Source organism: Camarhynchus parvulus, chromosome 4 (genome assembly GCF_901933205.1).
Source record: "Camarhynchus parvulus chromosome 4, STF_HiC, whole genome shotgun sequence".
NCBI lineage: Eukaryota > Metazoa > Chordata > Aves > Passeriformes > Thraupidae > Camarhynchus > Camarhynchus parvulus.
In genome coordinates, this window is record NC_044574.1 from 25,936,832 (window position 1) to 25,953,595 (window position 16,764).

General features: G+C 38.7%; 1 protein-coding gene across 6 annotated transcripts in view; it reads right to left on the reverse strand.

The window, feature by feature from the left end:
* Positions 1 to 252: 252 nt before the first annotated feature.
* CORIN (corin, serine peptidase) overlaps positions 253 to 16,764 on the reverse strand; it is a 120,557-nt gene continuing 104,045 nt past the window's right edge. For all 6 annotated transcript variants that reach the window (XM_030947027.1, XM_030947026.1, XM_030947024.1 and 3 more), the window contains 6 exons: positions 14,068 to 14,190; positions 11,216 to 11,265; positions 9,575 to 9,749; positions 5,588 to 5,859; positions 3,918 to 4,051; positions 253 to 3,475 (listed from right to left, as the gene is read on the reverse strand). In XM_030947027.1, coding sequence (XP_030802887.1) covers positions 3,293 to 3,475; positions 3,918 to 4,051; positions 5,588 to 5,859; positions 9,575 to 9,749; positions 11,216 to 11,265; positions 14,068 to 14,190 — 937 coding nt within the window. In that variant the 3' untranslated portion in view covers positions 253 to 3,292. The remainder of the gene's footprint in view (positions 3,476 to 3,917; positions 4,052 to 5,587; positions 5,860 to 9,574; positions 9,750 to 11,215; positions 11,266 to 14,067; positions 14,191 to 16,764) is intronic.

The following is a 16,764-nucleotide window of genomic DNA, read 5'->3' on the forward strand; positions in this document are numbered from 1 at the left end:
TTTGATTGCAGCTTTAGTTTTTCAGAGTTCTAAGTTCAGAGTAGTTGTCGGCAGCAGTATTCATAGTAATATTCTGTATTGGAAGCACACACAGAGAAAAAACTAAAAGTTGTACGGTGGTAATAGTGCCAGAATCTCCACAAGTATTGCAGTACTAACAGGGCTGCTAAAAAAAGTCAGCTAAGGATTCAAAAATGCCTTTTGAAGGCTATTTTTAGGCATTATTACTAAAGTTATAACTTGTTACCTCCATATTATCATTTAGTCTCTCTAAAGATTAAAACATTTTCAACAGAAGTTATTTGGAAAATGATTGTAAATTTTTATTAGTACAACTAGAAAGAAACACGTTGGCTTGACTGAGAGTGGCATTGCTTCCATTTGGAGATACAGCTGTGGTAGAAGCAAAACCAACCAATGTTACCTTACAATGAGGCTACACTGTGAGACAAACAGCGTAACTGTGATCACAGCCATTGTGTCAGCACACGGGAAAAGGCTTGATATAGTGGGAGGAGGAGCATGTTTGCCTATTTCATGTGCACACATAAAAATCCCCGTATAAAAATACATCTATAAAATTACAAATTTCCTCTTTACATGGAATGTTGTGTCAGACACAGTCATGGGAAATGTAAGACCCAAGTGCTCCCTCCTAGAGCCATTTTGGATGGGGTTCAGCCTGGAATTTCTTCAGACTGATCCCATATAGGATCAGGCCTGGATCTTATGTTTAAGCAAGACACTGCCTCATTTCCTGGGAGGGACTGCTTGGAAACTGGTGGTAGGTCAAATCCAGATAATTAAAATGTGTAGTTACATGTTATCATTTGGTAATGCTAATGTCTACATGAATGACTTTATGTACTCTGGCACTTTACAAAATTCAAAGCTGCTAACCACGGACCCTATCTGGTGGAGAGAAGCCAGGCTGGGTTGCTTATTCTGCAGCAGCACCTCTTTGGAAAATAGACCTGGCCAGAACCTGTCTGACACCAGCCAGCTGGCTCTAGCAACCACTGGGCCACCTTCACCGTGGGGAACTCTTGAACCAGCTCCAGGACTCAGAGCTTTCCTGCCCTACAGCCACAGAGATCCCAGCCCCAGAGGAAAGCTGAATGAGGACTGAGAGGTCCAGCCTCCATATCCTTGAGGCAAGGACACCAATAACCAGCTTCAGCTGTAATCTACTTGCACTAGATAAACATGGTTGCAGCTGCTTTCTCTCATTTATAGCTGGGGCAAGAAGAGTATTTTAAGTGTTATATCCTTAAGATACTAAAAGTAAAAAAAACCCCACAGTCAAACCTAGCAAAGCCTCAAAGAGTTTTCCTTCTGAGCATGAAACAGAGACTGAGTAATCACTTAAATAGTTTCAGAATCCATAACATAAATATTGAGTATTTATTAATATTCATGTCTACAGCGCAGTCTAGTGTAACTAATGTCCTAATGTTAGCAATATTTAAGGAGAAGATATGGAGATAAGAGATAAACCTTCACAAAAGCATCGATCTATGGAGATGAGTTGCAACATGATTCATAGTACCTGAAATGTCCACGTGTTAGGTCTTTTTTATGCATGTTTTCACATGCAGCAGTCATGCTATTGACAAGGCCCTGCTGTGCTGTCATGGGGCCATGCCAGAGGTAGCAGAGAGGATTATTATGTGCCTTAGGCTGGATTCACAGAGGACTAGGCACAGCACTGAAAACACAAATTTTAAATGCATTGTTCCTCAGTGGAATTTGTCCTGTAGTCCTCAGATTCCTGACTTGTCCTATTGTGGCCTCCTAAAAGCTGATAGCTGCGCAGCTCCTAAAAGCTGATCAGCTACAGCAGTTGACAGGACACACTTCCCCTCTAGCACCATAAAAAGGTGCCAAGCTCCATCATAATCTTTTCCAACCAGATTCTCTTGAAATTAAGTGGAGTTAAGGCTCAGTGTCTTACTACTGCACAGAGCACTCCACATCTGGCTACCAAGCACTTGAGCTGGGCTCCTTGAGCCTTTGCTGGTGAAGCTGTTGTACTTTGCTTCTGATATTTCTAATACTCATTTCAACAGAAGCTGGAATCCCCAGCCTTCTATCACTCTCTTTCTGCTTTTTTTCCTTTTCCCAAATGTTTTATCTTGCTAGTCAAAATTAAACTTTAAATGCAAGGTACAAGAAGAGACTTATAAAATTACCCAGTTCCCCGATATTTGTGATGGTGCCCACACTGCATCTTTTGCATTTTAAATCTGCATTTTCCATGTCTCTCAAGATGTCCAAACTAGCTGACTCTAGGAGGGGAAACCACTGCAGTGGTATTGCCAGCCCTCTTAGGTTTTTAGAGGGCTGGAGATGGTCAGTGCATGCTTTGTATGCTGAACACAGACAGTGTGAGGAGGAAAGCCAGTGGGGCACAGGTTTGATAAATGCACTGATCTGTGTAGCACTGCTGAGACATGGGTGTTTCCTGGACACATTAGGACATTGGAAGCTTCAGAAGATTAAGTGCTAGAGGCTGCCCACAAAGAGTCTGAACAATAAAGTTTTGGTCTCTAGTGCCTCTACTGGTAGTTATGGGTCTGTTGCCTACTGGTTCCTGCATCACCCCAGAGAGATGCCCAGTCTGGCTCTGGGAACAGAAGCTGTGGAATCAGGACAGTACAGGGTTATGCCTATGCAAATTAACCACCCTGAGGGACAAAATGCACTAGTCCAGGCATGCCAGGAGCATATGGCTGGACACCTTTGGAGACCTGCACATGTGCTTTGATGTGTCCTTTGCCACACGGATGTTCAAACCCATCAATCTCTTCCACACCCTCCAGCATGTGGTGGCCCTGTCCAGAGTTGTCCTTGTGAATGTATGTCCTGCACGGCCACATGAGTGCACAAAGTTCCTTCCTCATCACAAGAAGTGAGTGAAAATGCATGTGCTACTAATTGAATAGTATTAAAATAGGTTATTTTAAAAAGTTTTTCTAGTCTGTGCTACTGCTTAGTTTTAATAGCTGAAAGGCAGAAAGTGGTTGATTCTTTTCTTTTAAGCTTTTTGCAGTGTTTAGAATAGCACTACAACACAGTTAAAAGAAAAGTCAAAAGGATTATTAATTCAACCACAGAGTATATTCATGAGCAGAGGATTTACCGGTAACACTGCATATTCCATAGCTCCACAACAAGAATAGACAGAGCTTGAAACTCCTTTTCACAGAGTTTCTGGACTGCTAAACCTTCAGTGTTGAAGGGCTGATTCCTTTTTTCTTTTGTCTGTCAGCACAATTCTTACCATCTGGAGTTAGTTTAGCAGAAAGGTGTGGATATATATTTGTCTTTCAATCCACTCAATAAAATGTGACACGTTACTGTAAACTCCAGGTCCCAAAACCTTGGAAAAGCAGACAGAGCCCCAGGATGTTAAACCAAACAGAGTCCAGCGCCCAGCAGTATGCTCGCACACAAGCGGTCCTCCACTGTCACCCTGCAACAGGAAAATTAAAACCAGTCTATTACACACGTGGCCAGCACTCATTAAAGCTATATCACATTTCCTACAGCCATTTGCCTTTAGCAAATAACTCAGCTGTAAAAACCTGCTGAACTGTGTAGCCACACGCAGCATTACCAGTATTTATTACCCGTTACATTTGTACAAAAAATAACCTGTAAAATTTTCATACAAATTAAAAAATTAACTAATACAGATAAACCCCAGAGCCTTCAAGCAGCATTTCACTAGCATGAAGATAAGTTCTTTACACCAATATTAACAATAATAGTAATAATAAAAGTTGGGTTCAAGTATGTAAATAGCTGTCATTCCTAGAATAGATAAAGTATGCTACATCTAATTAACATCACAGTATTTTTATTTCTAAAAGCAATTTTGTTTCTGGAAACTTTCTCCTTACAGAGAAGCCTACCATGCAAGAGTCCACGGTGCCAGATTCGTAGCCTGCACACAGCATCCTGCTAGTGATGATTTTCATGTCAAAATATGACTGGCATTGTTCTAAGGAAATTATGCGAACCTCTCCTTCTTGAAGCTTGAAAGGCACTGAAAAACAAAATTAGTTGTTTACTATACACAAATTCACAAATACTTAGCTATTATGACTCCATGAGGGATGACAAACATTTCCACTGGGATATATTATAAATATTGCTCTCTATGTATGTATTAAATGTAAGGAACACTATGTGTTGCATTCTGGAGAAGGACTAAGCACATGGGGACTGGTGTGACATTTGCTGTTTATTGAGCATTCACACCTTGACATGCTGCAGTTTGTGACTTTTAAGATGGGGGCAGTAGTGTCTGGAAAATATTAATGTGAGAGAGGTGGACAACAGGTTTGATTCACTGTTCCAGGGTAGGTCCTCCCTATTTCTTGGTGTCTGTCATGGTAAAACTTGGTAATAACCAGAACTATTCTGGTTATGTTTGGGTAAATTTGACTTACAGAATGTACCAGGAAATCAGGATTTGAACCTAATGAAATTATTGTAATATGTTCAAGAGACAATGGAAGACTTCTTCCTAGTCTAAGCAACTGACTGAGCTCAAATTCTAAGCAAAGTTTTTCAACCTAGGGTATGCAGTACTAAATGCTATGTAGCCATGGTAGGTTTTGATGCTTCCTAGCATAAAACCTTTAAAATCAACTCTGACCACATTAGAGAACAAAAAACCATTTACCAGTCTGCAAAAATATCCCTGTTGGAATTTCTCCCTGACATCATATAGAGATATTTTAGATGGGTAGATATGCCAGTAAACAGCTTACCATTCACATATCCAATTTAATTTTTACCTCATCTAAACTGGCCACTACAACTGAAGTTCCACTGAAGCAGCACAGAAAGGAAGCTTTCCTTACCCAGTATACAGAAAAGCCATCCCTAGTAATTACTATAATAATAGAAAATAGTTATAATAATAGCAAAGGCAGAAACACAATGGCTAGTGCACTAAAAGTGTTCGGGCCATGCTAATTTGAATACTATTAATGCAGAATCATTTTGCCTGAACAAAGATTTACATAACGCAACGGGTTTTGTCAAGGCTTGTGGCAGCCCCAAAACAAGAAAACACACAAATGTTCTGTTCAGAGGTACAAAAACAACACTTGTGATTGTGGAATAAATTGTCTCACAAGTATGGAATGATTTCATGACCCTGTTCCTCCAGCCTGTCTGCCAGGGCTTCCAGTGCCTCCAGCTTTCTCTGAGCTAAGAGGGTTTCCCCCAGACTGAAGAGGTGGTACCTTTGCAATACTGTTCTGACTGCAACTTAGATGGGTAAAATCATAACTCATGTGGGGGACTTTCTTGATAGAAGTTTCCAGATCCTCAATATTTTTAAAAATCAAGTCAGTGTCTAAGTATTAAGGAGCATAAATTGAGGCTGCTGCTTGAAAAAGCTAGGCTATAGTGAAAGCTTGATCCCTTCAAGAGTAGTTACACTTCCCTAGTATATACTAAGATCCAGTAATAGTATAAATGGATAAAAGTTTGTAATAGTATCACTTATTTGATTAACTCAGTAGAAGCTTCACATGTTTTTCAAAAGTCACAGAAATATTCATCTTACTTTTGTTGCCCATGTGTCCCCAGCCTGTGATGTAGCAGTAGGTGTCTGGCTGAACCAACTGGTTCTTGCTGGGCAAGCAGACAGGCCTTACATAGCTTGTCTCACTGATGTCCTCATCGAGTTCCACAATGCTGATATCATAGTCTACAACTGCTCTGTTGTAGCGTGGATGGAGGATGATGGTCCTCACTAGTCGGGTCTGCATGAAACTTGATGGGTGATCAAGATTGCTAATCCCAAACACTACTTTCCAGACAGCTGCACTTTCTCTCCTTTGTAAAAACAAAACAAAACAAAACAAAACACAAAAACAAAACAAAACAAAAAAAAAAAAAAAAAAAAAAAGAGGAAAAAAAAAGTGACATTTCAGTCAAGGTCTTTCTTATAAGCTAAAATACCCAAGATATTTTTTTCTCCCTTTTTGTACACTACACTTTGCAAAGCATACAAATACTACAAGAAGAAAACAGATATTTATGCATTATTCCTTACAGCAAAGATTCTGAGCAACAGAAAGCAATGCTTTTTATTTCCCTCCTGCTTGTAATCAAACACATTAAAGCTTACTCCATCAGAAGATATGTAACCATGTATTACTTGCTGTATTAAAGGCTGTCAAAGTCATCCCTTGGATCCTTCCCAGCATTAGTTGCTCACACGCTCACTGGTGGGCACATACAAATTTCGCTGGGGTGAGAATATTGTTCAGCAGTCTGCTGCTGACAGCAGTGAAGCCTTGCTGAAAACCCTAAGGAGTCTCAAATAAGCAATTTTTTTGTGTAAATTAAATATTTTATGATAGCCATGGGAAAAATCCCTTATTTATTTAGCATTCAGTCTGTGCCAAGTATACTTTCTATGCCTAAGATCAACAGTTACTTTGATTCTTAAATTTTTGAGACTTGTTTGGTAAACATACAAGACCACAAAGCAATGACACATATGATACAGGGGGAACACTGAACTATTGTTTGTTGAGACACATCAGAAAAACCTAGATTTTATGGAAGGCTTCGAGATTGTAATCTCTCAGTCCTAACTGCTCACAGGATTAGTTGTGGGTTCTCTGTGGTCTCCAATTAGATTGTGATGCTAAAAGCTCTCCAAAAAGTCACCATTTTTCACAACTGCTGAAAGACAACTCCATGTAACTAAGCACCTTTGACAGGACTGAAGCTTATTCAAAGCAGTGTAAGTAAAAGCATGCAAAATTTCAGCTTTTTCATAGTGCTCAAGAGGATTTTAATTCCTGTAATTTGTAAAGAGAGTCAGTTGCTAAATCAAGACTACATTTATCTTAAGAGTTGGATGAACATTCTGGCATTTCAGACTATAATGATCATTTTAGCATCACGATCGATTCATGAGCTGCTCCATAGAGTTACAGAAGTGCTGAGAATATTTATATACTATTTTATTTAAGACCATTGTAAAGTAGCATTGTCCAGAGAAATAAGTAGTCAGCCAGAATGCATTGTCCTACACATTAAAAAAAAAATCTTCCAATGTTTTGGTGACTTTCATGTAATGCATTTCAAAATGATCTTGACAAAACTCAAGGGGGACTATAATAAGGAAACTTGCAAACAACAAAATGTTAATGCAGCCCTTTCTATTTATGCCTCCTACAAGTATTCATGGCTATTTGTATTGTTTTGATATGGTCCTTATGTTTTGTATTCCAAACTTCACATGAGTTTCACAAAATGGAGCATTTTGTATAAAGGACCAGAACACTTTAAAATCTCTTTATATTGTTGTATTATCTGGTTGGTTTGGGAAATTTTTAAAATACTATATGTAAAAAAATATTGTGACAAAGAATGGTCTTGCTGATGATATATTAAGCTTACAAAAAAAAGTTCTTACAAATTAAGAATTTCAAGATTTCAGGCTTCTGAGTACATCCCCCAATCTATTCAGAAAAGCAGAAGAGAAAAAAGCTCATATAAGTGCTCATTCAATTATTAGACCAGAATATCTTATCATTTAAGGTCTTTAGAATATAAATGAGAAAGAAATTATACTCTTAACTCACAGAGATATTATGCAGCTCTACATGAGGAGTAAATGAACAGCTCCAAAATGTGGTGGCACTTTTTCTGCATTTGACAAAACTGGGAGAATTTTTACTTTATAATGTGACAGCTGCTTTGCTTATCTTTCAGTAATCAGAGGAATCTTATCCAGGAAATTCAATAGCAGTCCAATATTGCTGAAGAATCAACCTGTCCCATCCTTTATTTTGGATACTATTAAGAGAGTATTCTTCCAAAGTATAGGAAATATTCCAGCGGTATATTTAAAAATAGATAGAGAAGGAAGAGAAATTCCTTCTGGACCCAAAATCTGATAAAATACAGTACTCTTTTTTGTATTATACAGGTTTAGCAAACTGTTAGTTTAGAAGGACAAACACCAAAGAACTTAGTTTTTCAGAAATAAAAAGACAAAATTTTTACTGAAAAAGGGAATGACTAACACTATAAAGAAATATCAGTTCAAGAAAATCTTGCTTAACATAGAATTTCTGCTGCCTTAAACAAAAAGAAAGAGTTTTGTGCAGTTTAAAATATTTTCCAGTGAGCAAGCACCAGTTTAAAGCAGGATTAAGTAACCATATGCCAGAGAAGTACTTGCTAACTACAGCAGAAAGCACTTGTTTAAATTTTCTTTAGAAACCCAATTAAAAAAACTTTGGTACATGACAAAATAAATCAGGTAATAAAGTTCCCTCTGACATCTGTGGTTCATCAAAAAGAAATATTGGTTAGCACCAAAAAGTTGGCAATGATCAAAACAATTGCTAAGACATGTAAACATCCTCTGCACTGCAGACTGTCCTTCCACCATGGCCTCTGATACCAGGAAGCACTCAGCTGTTAATACTGACTTGTTAATTATTGCAATCCTAATAAAAGAGTGGGCTGTATAAAAAGAAAAGGCAGTGATTTCAATATGTCATTTGCACTGTGAGTAAATACTCAGTTTTTCTTTTTACCAGTGGCCACAGCATTATTTCAGGGTCTTTTCTACACTGCTACAGAGGATGATTTTTAATCTCATGGCAGTTGTATGACAGCTATAGAATTAGTGCTTTGGTCTTCTTCCTTTTTCCTGTTTCCTGCTGAAAGTCAGGGCATCTTCATTTAGCTTTCATCAGTAGAGATGCCAGCAGCAAATAATAAAACATGTGAAAACCTAAGCTGATGCTGGTTTGTACCTTTTCACCTTCTTTTTTAGTCTCCTAAAACCAGGTCTCTGTGACTGGCTGTTCTGCAAAGGTCTTCACCTTTGTGTGTTTGCTAGAAGGACAACTTGTAGATTCACATGTGCAATATGTGAAAAACGCTAATCACTTGTTTTTCAAATTTTAAAAGTTTAATAGTAATAAAATGGTTATAAAAATAGTAATACAATTAGAGTAATAATAATTTGGACAAGATGAGACAATAGAAACAAAGAGTTACAGACGTCTGGGTACCTTTTTCTGGGCAGCATAAGCCCAAAAAAGGACACATGTCACCAGAGGATTAACTCTTAAAAACAATAAGTTGTTGCATATTCATACACTTCATACATAACGCATAAATTCTGTTCAAATACAGGATTCTGTCTGGTCATCGTCAGCTTCTTCTTGATAATCTTAATGGCATCATTCTGCCTGAGTGAGGTGGGAAGAAGTGCGTTTCTCCTGATAATGGAGGAATAAATTCTCTTTCTCTGAAAGATTTATGTGTCTTGTGACTGCTATCTCTGTGCGAGTCTTCTTTTAGAAAAAAAGTATCTTACATAGCATAGTTTCTATTTTAACATTATGTTATAACCTAAAACTGTATTTAACACACTACTTAAGACTTAACTTAATACAGCATTACTTTCTAACACCACACATATACTATTCATTTTAATATTTGCGAAAAGCCAATCACAAAATACGCATTTTTCACACAATATATGAGCAGTGAAACGTCTGAGCGCTCTCACCCCTCGAAGCAGTGGGCGACGGTGAGGACCCATCTGGTGGCGATGAGCACACAGCCGCAGACGTGCCCGCTGGGCTCGCTCTGCAGGGAGCACTGCCAGGGCCAGCGCCCCGGCCGGCTCGTCCGGCCGCCCAGGATCCTCTTGCTCATGCGGGCGGCGGGGCGGCGGCCGCAGTCTGCGGGGACAGCAGCGTTAGTGGCACAGCACTGCAGCACGGCCGGCACAGCGCCCTGTCACAGCCCTGAAACTACACTAAACGATACAGCAAATGAGGCAATCACCAACCAGGGCAAGTCACCAAACCAAAGCGTTTGACACACAGTGGTATCCAACACTGAGGCACTTTTTGCATCCGTTTGGATCACAGGATTTGCTCTCCGGTTATTAATTTTGCCTGAAATATTAACCAAGCCAAGTTTGGAATCTGACTTCCTTTCACTCAGATTTCCTGATGGGTTTTTTTCCTTCTAGTAAGTAACATGTTTGGCCTACTTCGTATTATCCAGAGAATTGATTTTGGAAAATCTGCTCAGCTAATAATAAGATTTTTCTTAAGCTAGGTGTGAGGTTATGCTGTTTACTCAGCTACACAGCAGAAAACTCACTTTGCCTGCAGAAATTACTAAGGGAGAATATTTGAAGATCTGAAGACATTCTAGTACTTTGTCCATTACACTTTACAAGCTGCTTCCACTAGAAATTACACCAGGCTACCACCTGCCAGTTACTACTCTAAAATAATCCTTCACTTTTGTTTCACTTTCTTTTCTGGATTTGAAAGATGCCAAGCTTGTTATTTATTGTTTATACTCAGTCTAATTTAGAGAACAAAAGAACACCACCAGTTTCTGCACTTAGCATCCCAAGGGAGGATATGCTGCCACTGCATGTATCTGGGAATTTAGTGCTGAAGAAATAAACTGGAGCAATGGTTTTTTGTACCTTACAATTCTTACTGTGTTCATTTAACTTCATAGAGTGAGCAGCATATGTCAGAACAAAATGCCTACAATGAGCTTTTTGAAAGCTCCTTTGAGCTTTTGCCTTTCTCTGACAAGTAGCAAATGTTTTGATTAGTTTCCCAAATTTAGCTCCTGACTTGTAATTCCTTTTCCCTGACTCAAGCTACTTCATAGTTCAAGTGTTCTTTAGCAAAGCTCTTCTTGTCTGTAGAACATGGTTTCATCTGAGATGAAGAATTTCTGCATTTTCAAACCACTTAAAACTGCACAACCTGCTGTGCCAACAGACTTGGTCCATAACTTTTTACTTCAGGTTCTTCTGTCCTCCTGAACTTACAGATCAAGGCTTCAACTCCCAGGCAGACAGTCTGCTAACCACTCTGCTGGTTAAGGGTATTTTCAGCAGGAAGTTTTATCAAATTACTTTTTGAAACCTAACTGCTGACAGAATTGCTTTTGTGGTGTCAGGAATGGGCTACCTTAACACACAACATCCTAGTCAAAATATAAGAAAAGCTGATGACACTGACTACGTAGGGAAAAATAAATCCAGTGCAAAATTAGATGTTGCAGAGGTCTAGTAAAAATTTCAGAATGAATCCACACTAAACATCTGCATTTTTTAAAGTGATTTAACACATTTTGAAAAATATCTATTTTATAAGAACTTCTCTCTTACCTTCTTTAGTGCAAAAGAGAGCCACTTTGCTTCTGCTTTGACACGTCTGTCTAAATATTGAAACAAAACATGGTGGAAAGCTCATTAATTAATTAATTTTGGTAATTTAAAAATCAGCACAGGTATTGTATTCATTGCTGTAGTCCAGCTGTTAAAAATTCCCTCAAACTGTAAAAAGACACTCAAGGAGCTTCATATGCCAGATCATCCATGGCTTCCAGCATCTGCATGAAGATAATTCCAAATATTAGTTCAGCTTTACAACACATTTCATGAGTAGGTGTCATGTATTTTGCAGACTGCCTTGCTCCCTGGGCGTGGATCCACCTCTGAGGTCAGCTGGGATGCACAGTTTGTCAAGGTCTCATTTACAGCACCTGAAAGCACAGATTGCCAGTCTCCTCTTCCTTACACTCAAAGGACAGGATTTTCTTTGAAATGCCTTTGCTAACAGATGATCTTTCATGCCCTAAGAGTTTGGCTATTTTAAAAGAATCCAGGAAATCTGCAGAAGTAGGTATTAGAACAACAAAAACTTTCTGTTGAATATCTTCAGATAAGAGAGGGAAGAATTGGTTTTTTGGTCAAGGGAGGAGAAATCACAATTAAACCCAGCAAGCACTATTGCACAACTAGCTGATTGTCTTTTTATTTCCACAGTTTTTTCATTCCTACTGTGTACGTGTTTTTCTGAGGCAGGTGCAGAGCTGAATACACAGGTCATTTCTTTGCCAGGTACTTATTTGCAGACTTTAATCCCAGCAGGTAGGCAGTACCTTTAAAACTGCAAGCACCTAAAAACAGGCTGCATTTCATGTTAAATCATAGATACTAATGTGGGCAAAACAACAGCGTCAGCCAGCCCAACAGATTACCCGGCATCTGGATTGAATCTGGAATTTAACCAAACCTTTGTCCCTTACATTGCATATACCTCATTCATACACTGTAAAAGTCAGTCTATTTCTCTTCCTGAAAACTCAGTTCAAAAAAATTATTTTTCTAGAGATAGACAACCAATTTCAGGAAACAAAATTTTGTGCACAATTTTGAAGGGCAAAGAAAATACACAGAATATAACTGAGACCAGCCATGCTCGTGTTTTACACTTGTTTCTTTGACTTACCATTCAGCCATTTTCTCTAAAGAGAAAACTCTTAAGCTTTTATGTGTGCACTGCCTGTGCTGTGCTGCTCCCTCCTATCACAATTTGAAATGGTGTATTTGTTAGTTCTTGGCCAAGTTCCCATTAGTCCAGAAGCCTGGCAACTCCTTTAAACATACAACATACTCCACAGCACAAACGTTTTACATGCTGCAGGTGACACAGATGAATACACCCAGACTGCAGGGCTCAGGAGCACTTCCCAGTCCTCTGCATGGGATGCCTGATGCAGCCAAAACAAAAACAGCCTCACCCTTCATGCACCCTTCCTCCTCAGCTTCTCACTTCTTATCCATTTTCTGAATTCAGGGGGAATGGAAGATCTGTTTCCTACATGTATCTTTCATTTATGCTATAGATTTAACAAAAATCCTCACTACTGATGCTTTCCCTCCTTTAACCTGCACTTTGGGCAAAACTAAATCTTTTGTGACTAGAATTTGTAACTCAGAGGCTCCAGATCCATTACTTCATACGTTTCCTAGCAGACTTCTTTCAAAAATGTCAAAAAGTACCTTGAAATTTCTGCTTTGCACTTTACTGACTGAACAGAATAGGATTGTGGATCTGCCTTTGAATCTGGTCACAACCCAAGGTGTTTATTCTTGTTTTACTCTGGAGAGAAGCATTTAGATACGTTTAGGCTAGAGGAAAAAGACAGCGAGAAAGGAAAATCAAAGAGTTAAAAAGACAACTTCCAAGCATCGTTCAGTAATGGCCCTTCTAGATGAAAAACTATAAATTAACTTAAAGGAATGGGGAAAATACCAATGTAAAACAAAAAAAGCTACGAAATTGAGATGTAAGAAAGCAAAATTAAGTCTTTGCAGGCACAATCTTTCTAGTATTCTGCCACTAGGGAAAACTTTGGGTATAGAAAATAATGGAGCCAAGCAAAAGAAATGTAGATTTCTTCCTCAGATTTTGTCTTCACACATATTGTATCTCTGCAGTTACCCAAGACAATCTTTTCTTGTGAAACACAAGGATTTTCTGTGGAAGAAGAATGTTCTGAAAGCTCCTGGGCATTTCAAAGGGAAACCATGAATGTGCTTTTTGAATACTGGAGTTGCTAATGGGGATTAGGTGGCTCTCCCAGTTTTGCCCTGGATTTCTAGCTCACTGGGTCTTCAAAGTCACACTTTTAATGTCTCAACCATGAGATTCTGGCTTCTCATTAATAACTACCTGTTTACTTGGGTTAATTAAAAGGAATATACCATCATCTGAAGCCAGAGCTAAGGAAACCAACTGTAAGTGGATATAGCCTCTACTTAAAGAGCTGTGGCTGCTCCAAATGAATGAATCCAGACTCCACAGGCTGCAGAGGATGCTAAGATGTGTCTGCAGATTTTGCTCTACAGCATTTGCTGGACTTTCTTGCTCAGCAGAGATTTAACAAAGCTGTTTGGTCCAGGTGCTTCAAGGGCATCACCTCTGTATCACTCCAAAGCTCTTATTCTACCAGAATGGGGCCCTGAGGATTCACAAAATGGTCTCAAAAGAGACCACAGTGGTTGTAGGCACTAAAGTAACTGTAGAATGTATCTTAACAACTTACATGAGTATGTGCTGGGATTTATACACAGATACCATGGAAAAAAAGAGCTTACCAGAGTCTGTCATCCTGCACTGGTAAGTGACCACCCAGAGCAGTGAAATAGGTCTTTTTTAACCTGTTACTTACCCATTCACTAGAAGTGCATGTAAAGTGGATGCATTTTTGTTCTTCCAGTCTGAGTGCAGACTCAGCCATTTTTGGTCCTCCATTTGCTCACTCTCTATTACAATTTCTGTTTTGGATGGTCCTCTGAAACAAATGAAAAACATTGATAGAATGTTACAGTTAAGAAGGTGAAGAGGCCCTAACATACCTGTTTGCTCTAAAGATACACGGCTGAGTGATATGGCAAAGCCAGGAGTGGCAGATACTCAGTTAGGAGAATGAAATCACCCTGAGAAGTGAGGCCAGCCAACATGACTGTCACACTGTATTTCCCAACAAGAAGCAGAATTGGAATCAGGAACAACAAGAACCTTCTGGTGGCATTTACTGCAATGCACACATTGATACTCTTTCAACAGTTTCTTGGCCTTGCAAAATAAAAAAAAAAAAAAAAAAAAAAAAGATCTTCATATGTAAAAGAGGTAACAGAAAAAATATCTTCTTACATTCCTGTCATTGGAAGTCCATTAAAATTTAACAGTAAAGAGCAGTCTAGGCCTTGAGAGTATCTCTTAAGTCCAAGCTGCCTGCTGTTTGAAACAGAACAAATCACTGGTGACAATGTCAAACCCATTCTTCTGCAGCAACCTAACAAGTATGTGAGGGTTAGAATGGTTCACCAGGAGGTATTTTCATATATCCACTTCCTCAGTCTAAGTATTGCCTAACACACTCAAGAAATTGCTATTTTATTATAGCTTGACGGCCAGATGGAAAAAATAGAGTATTTCTAAATTACTTTACTTGTCATGCAGCTTTCCAGCACAGAACCATTCATGATTAGCCATCAGTCCCTGTCAATGACAAGGACTTTCAAGCAGTGCTCTCCCAAACACCAGTCAAAGGCCAAATTCTAAATCCTAATTAATTCATGCAAAAGAGAATGAGAGAATTTCAGCAAAACTGTGTTGTGTCCCTAAATTGCCCTCTGAACCCAATCTGTCATGATAGTACCTGGTAATGCCAGCCAGGACATTAGTTTGTTTTTAAATCCAATTCTCAATACTGACTATATTTCTTTTTAAAAAAATATTTACAAAACACCAGCACACTCTATCCACATGACTGCACAGACTAACACAGATCAAAGAATTGAGTTTTATGGTAAAGTTGTCAGTGTAACCATATGGAAATATTTTCAACACAGCTGGCAGAATAAACTAAACTTTGGGGTCATGGCCCTGGACCGTGCCTGTAACATGACTTATTTTTCAGAACCTTCTCTGGGCATATTAAGGAAATATTATTCCATGATCTACTAACCAGAATGTGCAGGCATATGTTTGCTGCAAAAAGAGTTTTCTTTCTCAGTGCCTGCTTTTAGAATACACATAAAGATCTCCTCTCTTCCATACTTCCCACCCTTTTTCCTACCAAACATGTGCAAACCTTTTTCTAACAATGATATTCCGCCTTATGATCTCTGAACAATGATGTTCACCATTTCATAACTGTGTACAGTGGTATTTTATGAACTTGTAAACAGTGTCTGATCTATAAAATATGTAACTCAAAAATGTGCGAAAAGGTGCAAATATCATGCCATTTGACGAATCCATATTCATACCAAACACCAGATTATTCTGATGAAGCCTGAAGTTATGGATTACAGATTACAGTGATGCTACAATCAGAATTAAGGAGATATGTGCTTCTAAATCAAGGTAACAACCGACAAAACACTTATACCTGCATGAAATTTCATAGTTATTTTACTTAAGTAAAGCAAAAGTCAAAAGATCATACCTATACCTTTTTTTCTTTGATATAAAACACTCAAAATGAGGATACCTTCATTTATATCTTTAGAATGGCTTCTATAAACATTTATGTTCCCCCCTTGATGCTGCTTATAAAAGACTTTCTTTTAGATAGGCAAGGGCTCCACTTGTCTCCTTTCATCTACTTAATGAGAAATAGCCAGAATGAAAGGAAACAAAGAGCCTCATTTCTAGATGAAGAAAGCTGGAGACAATGGTTAGGATTTGTGTAGAGACCAGAGCATTCTCAGAATTGCTAGAGAATGAGAGAATGTGAGCTAAAAATCTCAGGAGTAAAGATTCAGGCTGGTGAGAGTTTCTAAGTGTGAGACTTTCAGAGGGGCTGCTGGGCCAGGAGCACACATTACACCAGGGACTGTAAATCACTTAGAGAAAAGGAGGGAGGTGGAGCAATGGGTACCCATTTTACCAGCCCCATCCTGTGCTCCAGAAACACAGCAGCCAGCAGGGTCTCCTTGGTCCTGCTTGGAGCTGTAGCACACATTTTCTTCTGAGTTTCTAAGACAACAAGATTATATTGCTAATTACTTCTAGACATCAAACTACGTCTTCAAGTTCAAAAACAGCTCTCCTGTTTTTTAGTTTAGTGGCCTGTTGAAGTGGCAGTATCTTTCAAGATTTCAGGCCAAACAAATAAATACTTTTTTAATTAAATGCCTTCAGAAGGCTCTGTAGTTTTCTGTTTTCCCCTTTGGTTTGAATAACCACAACCACTTTGCTCAGAAACTTGGTGTGGATTTTAAATTAGTGCTTGTAATTATTACCTTTACTGGCAAAAAGCAAAATTGAAACAGTGTTTGTTGACTGAAACCATACATACTGGAAGACTGTGCAGTTTTGAGATACATCAGTTTAAGATGATATTTAGAAACTGGAA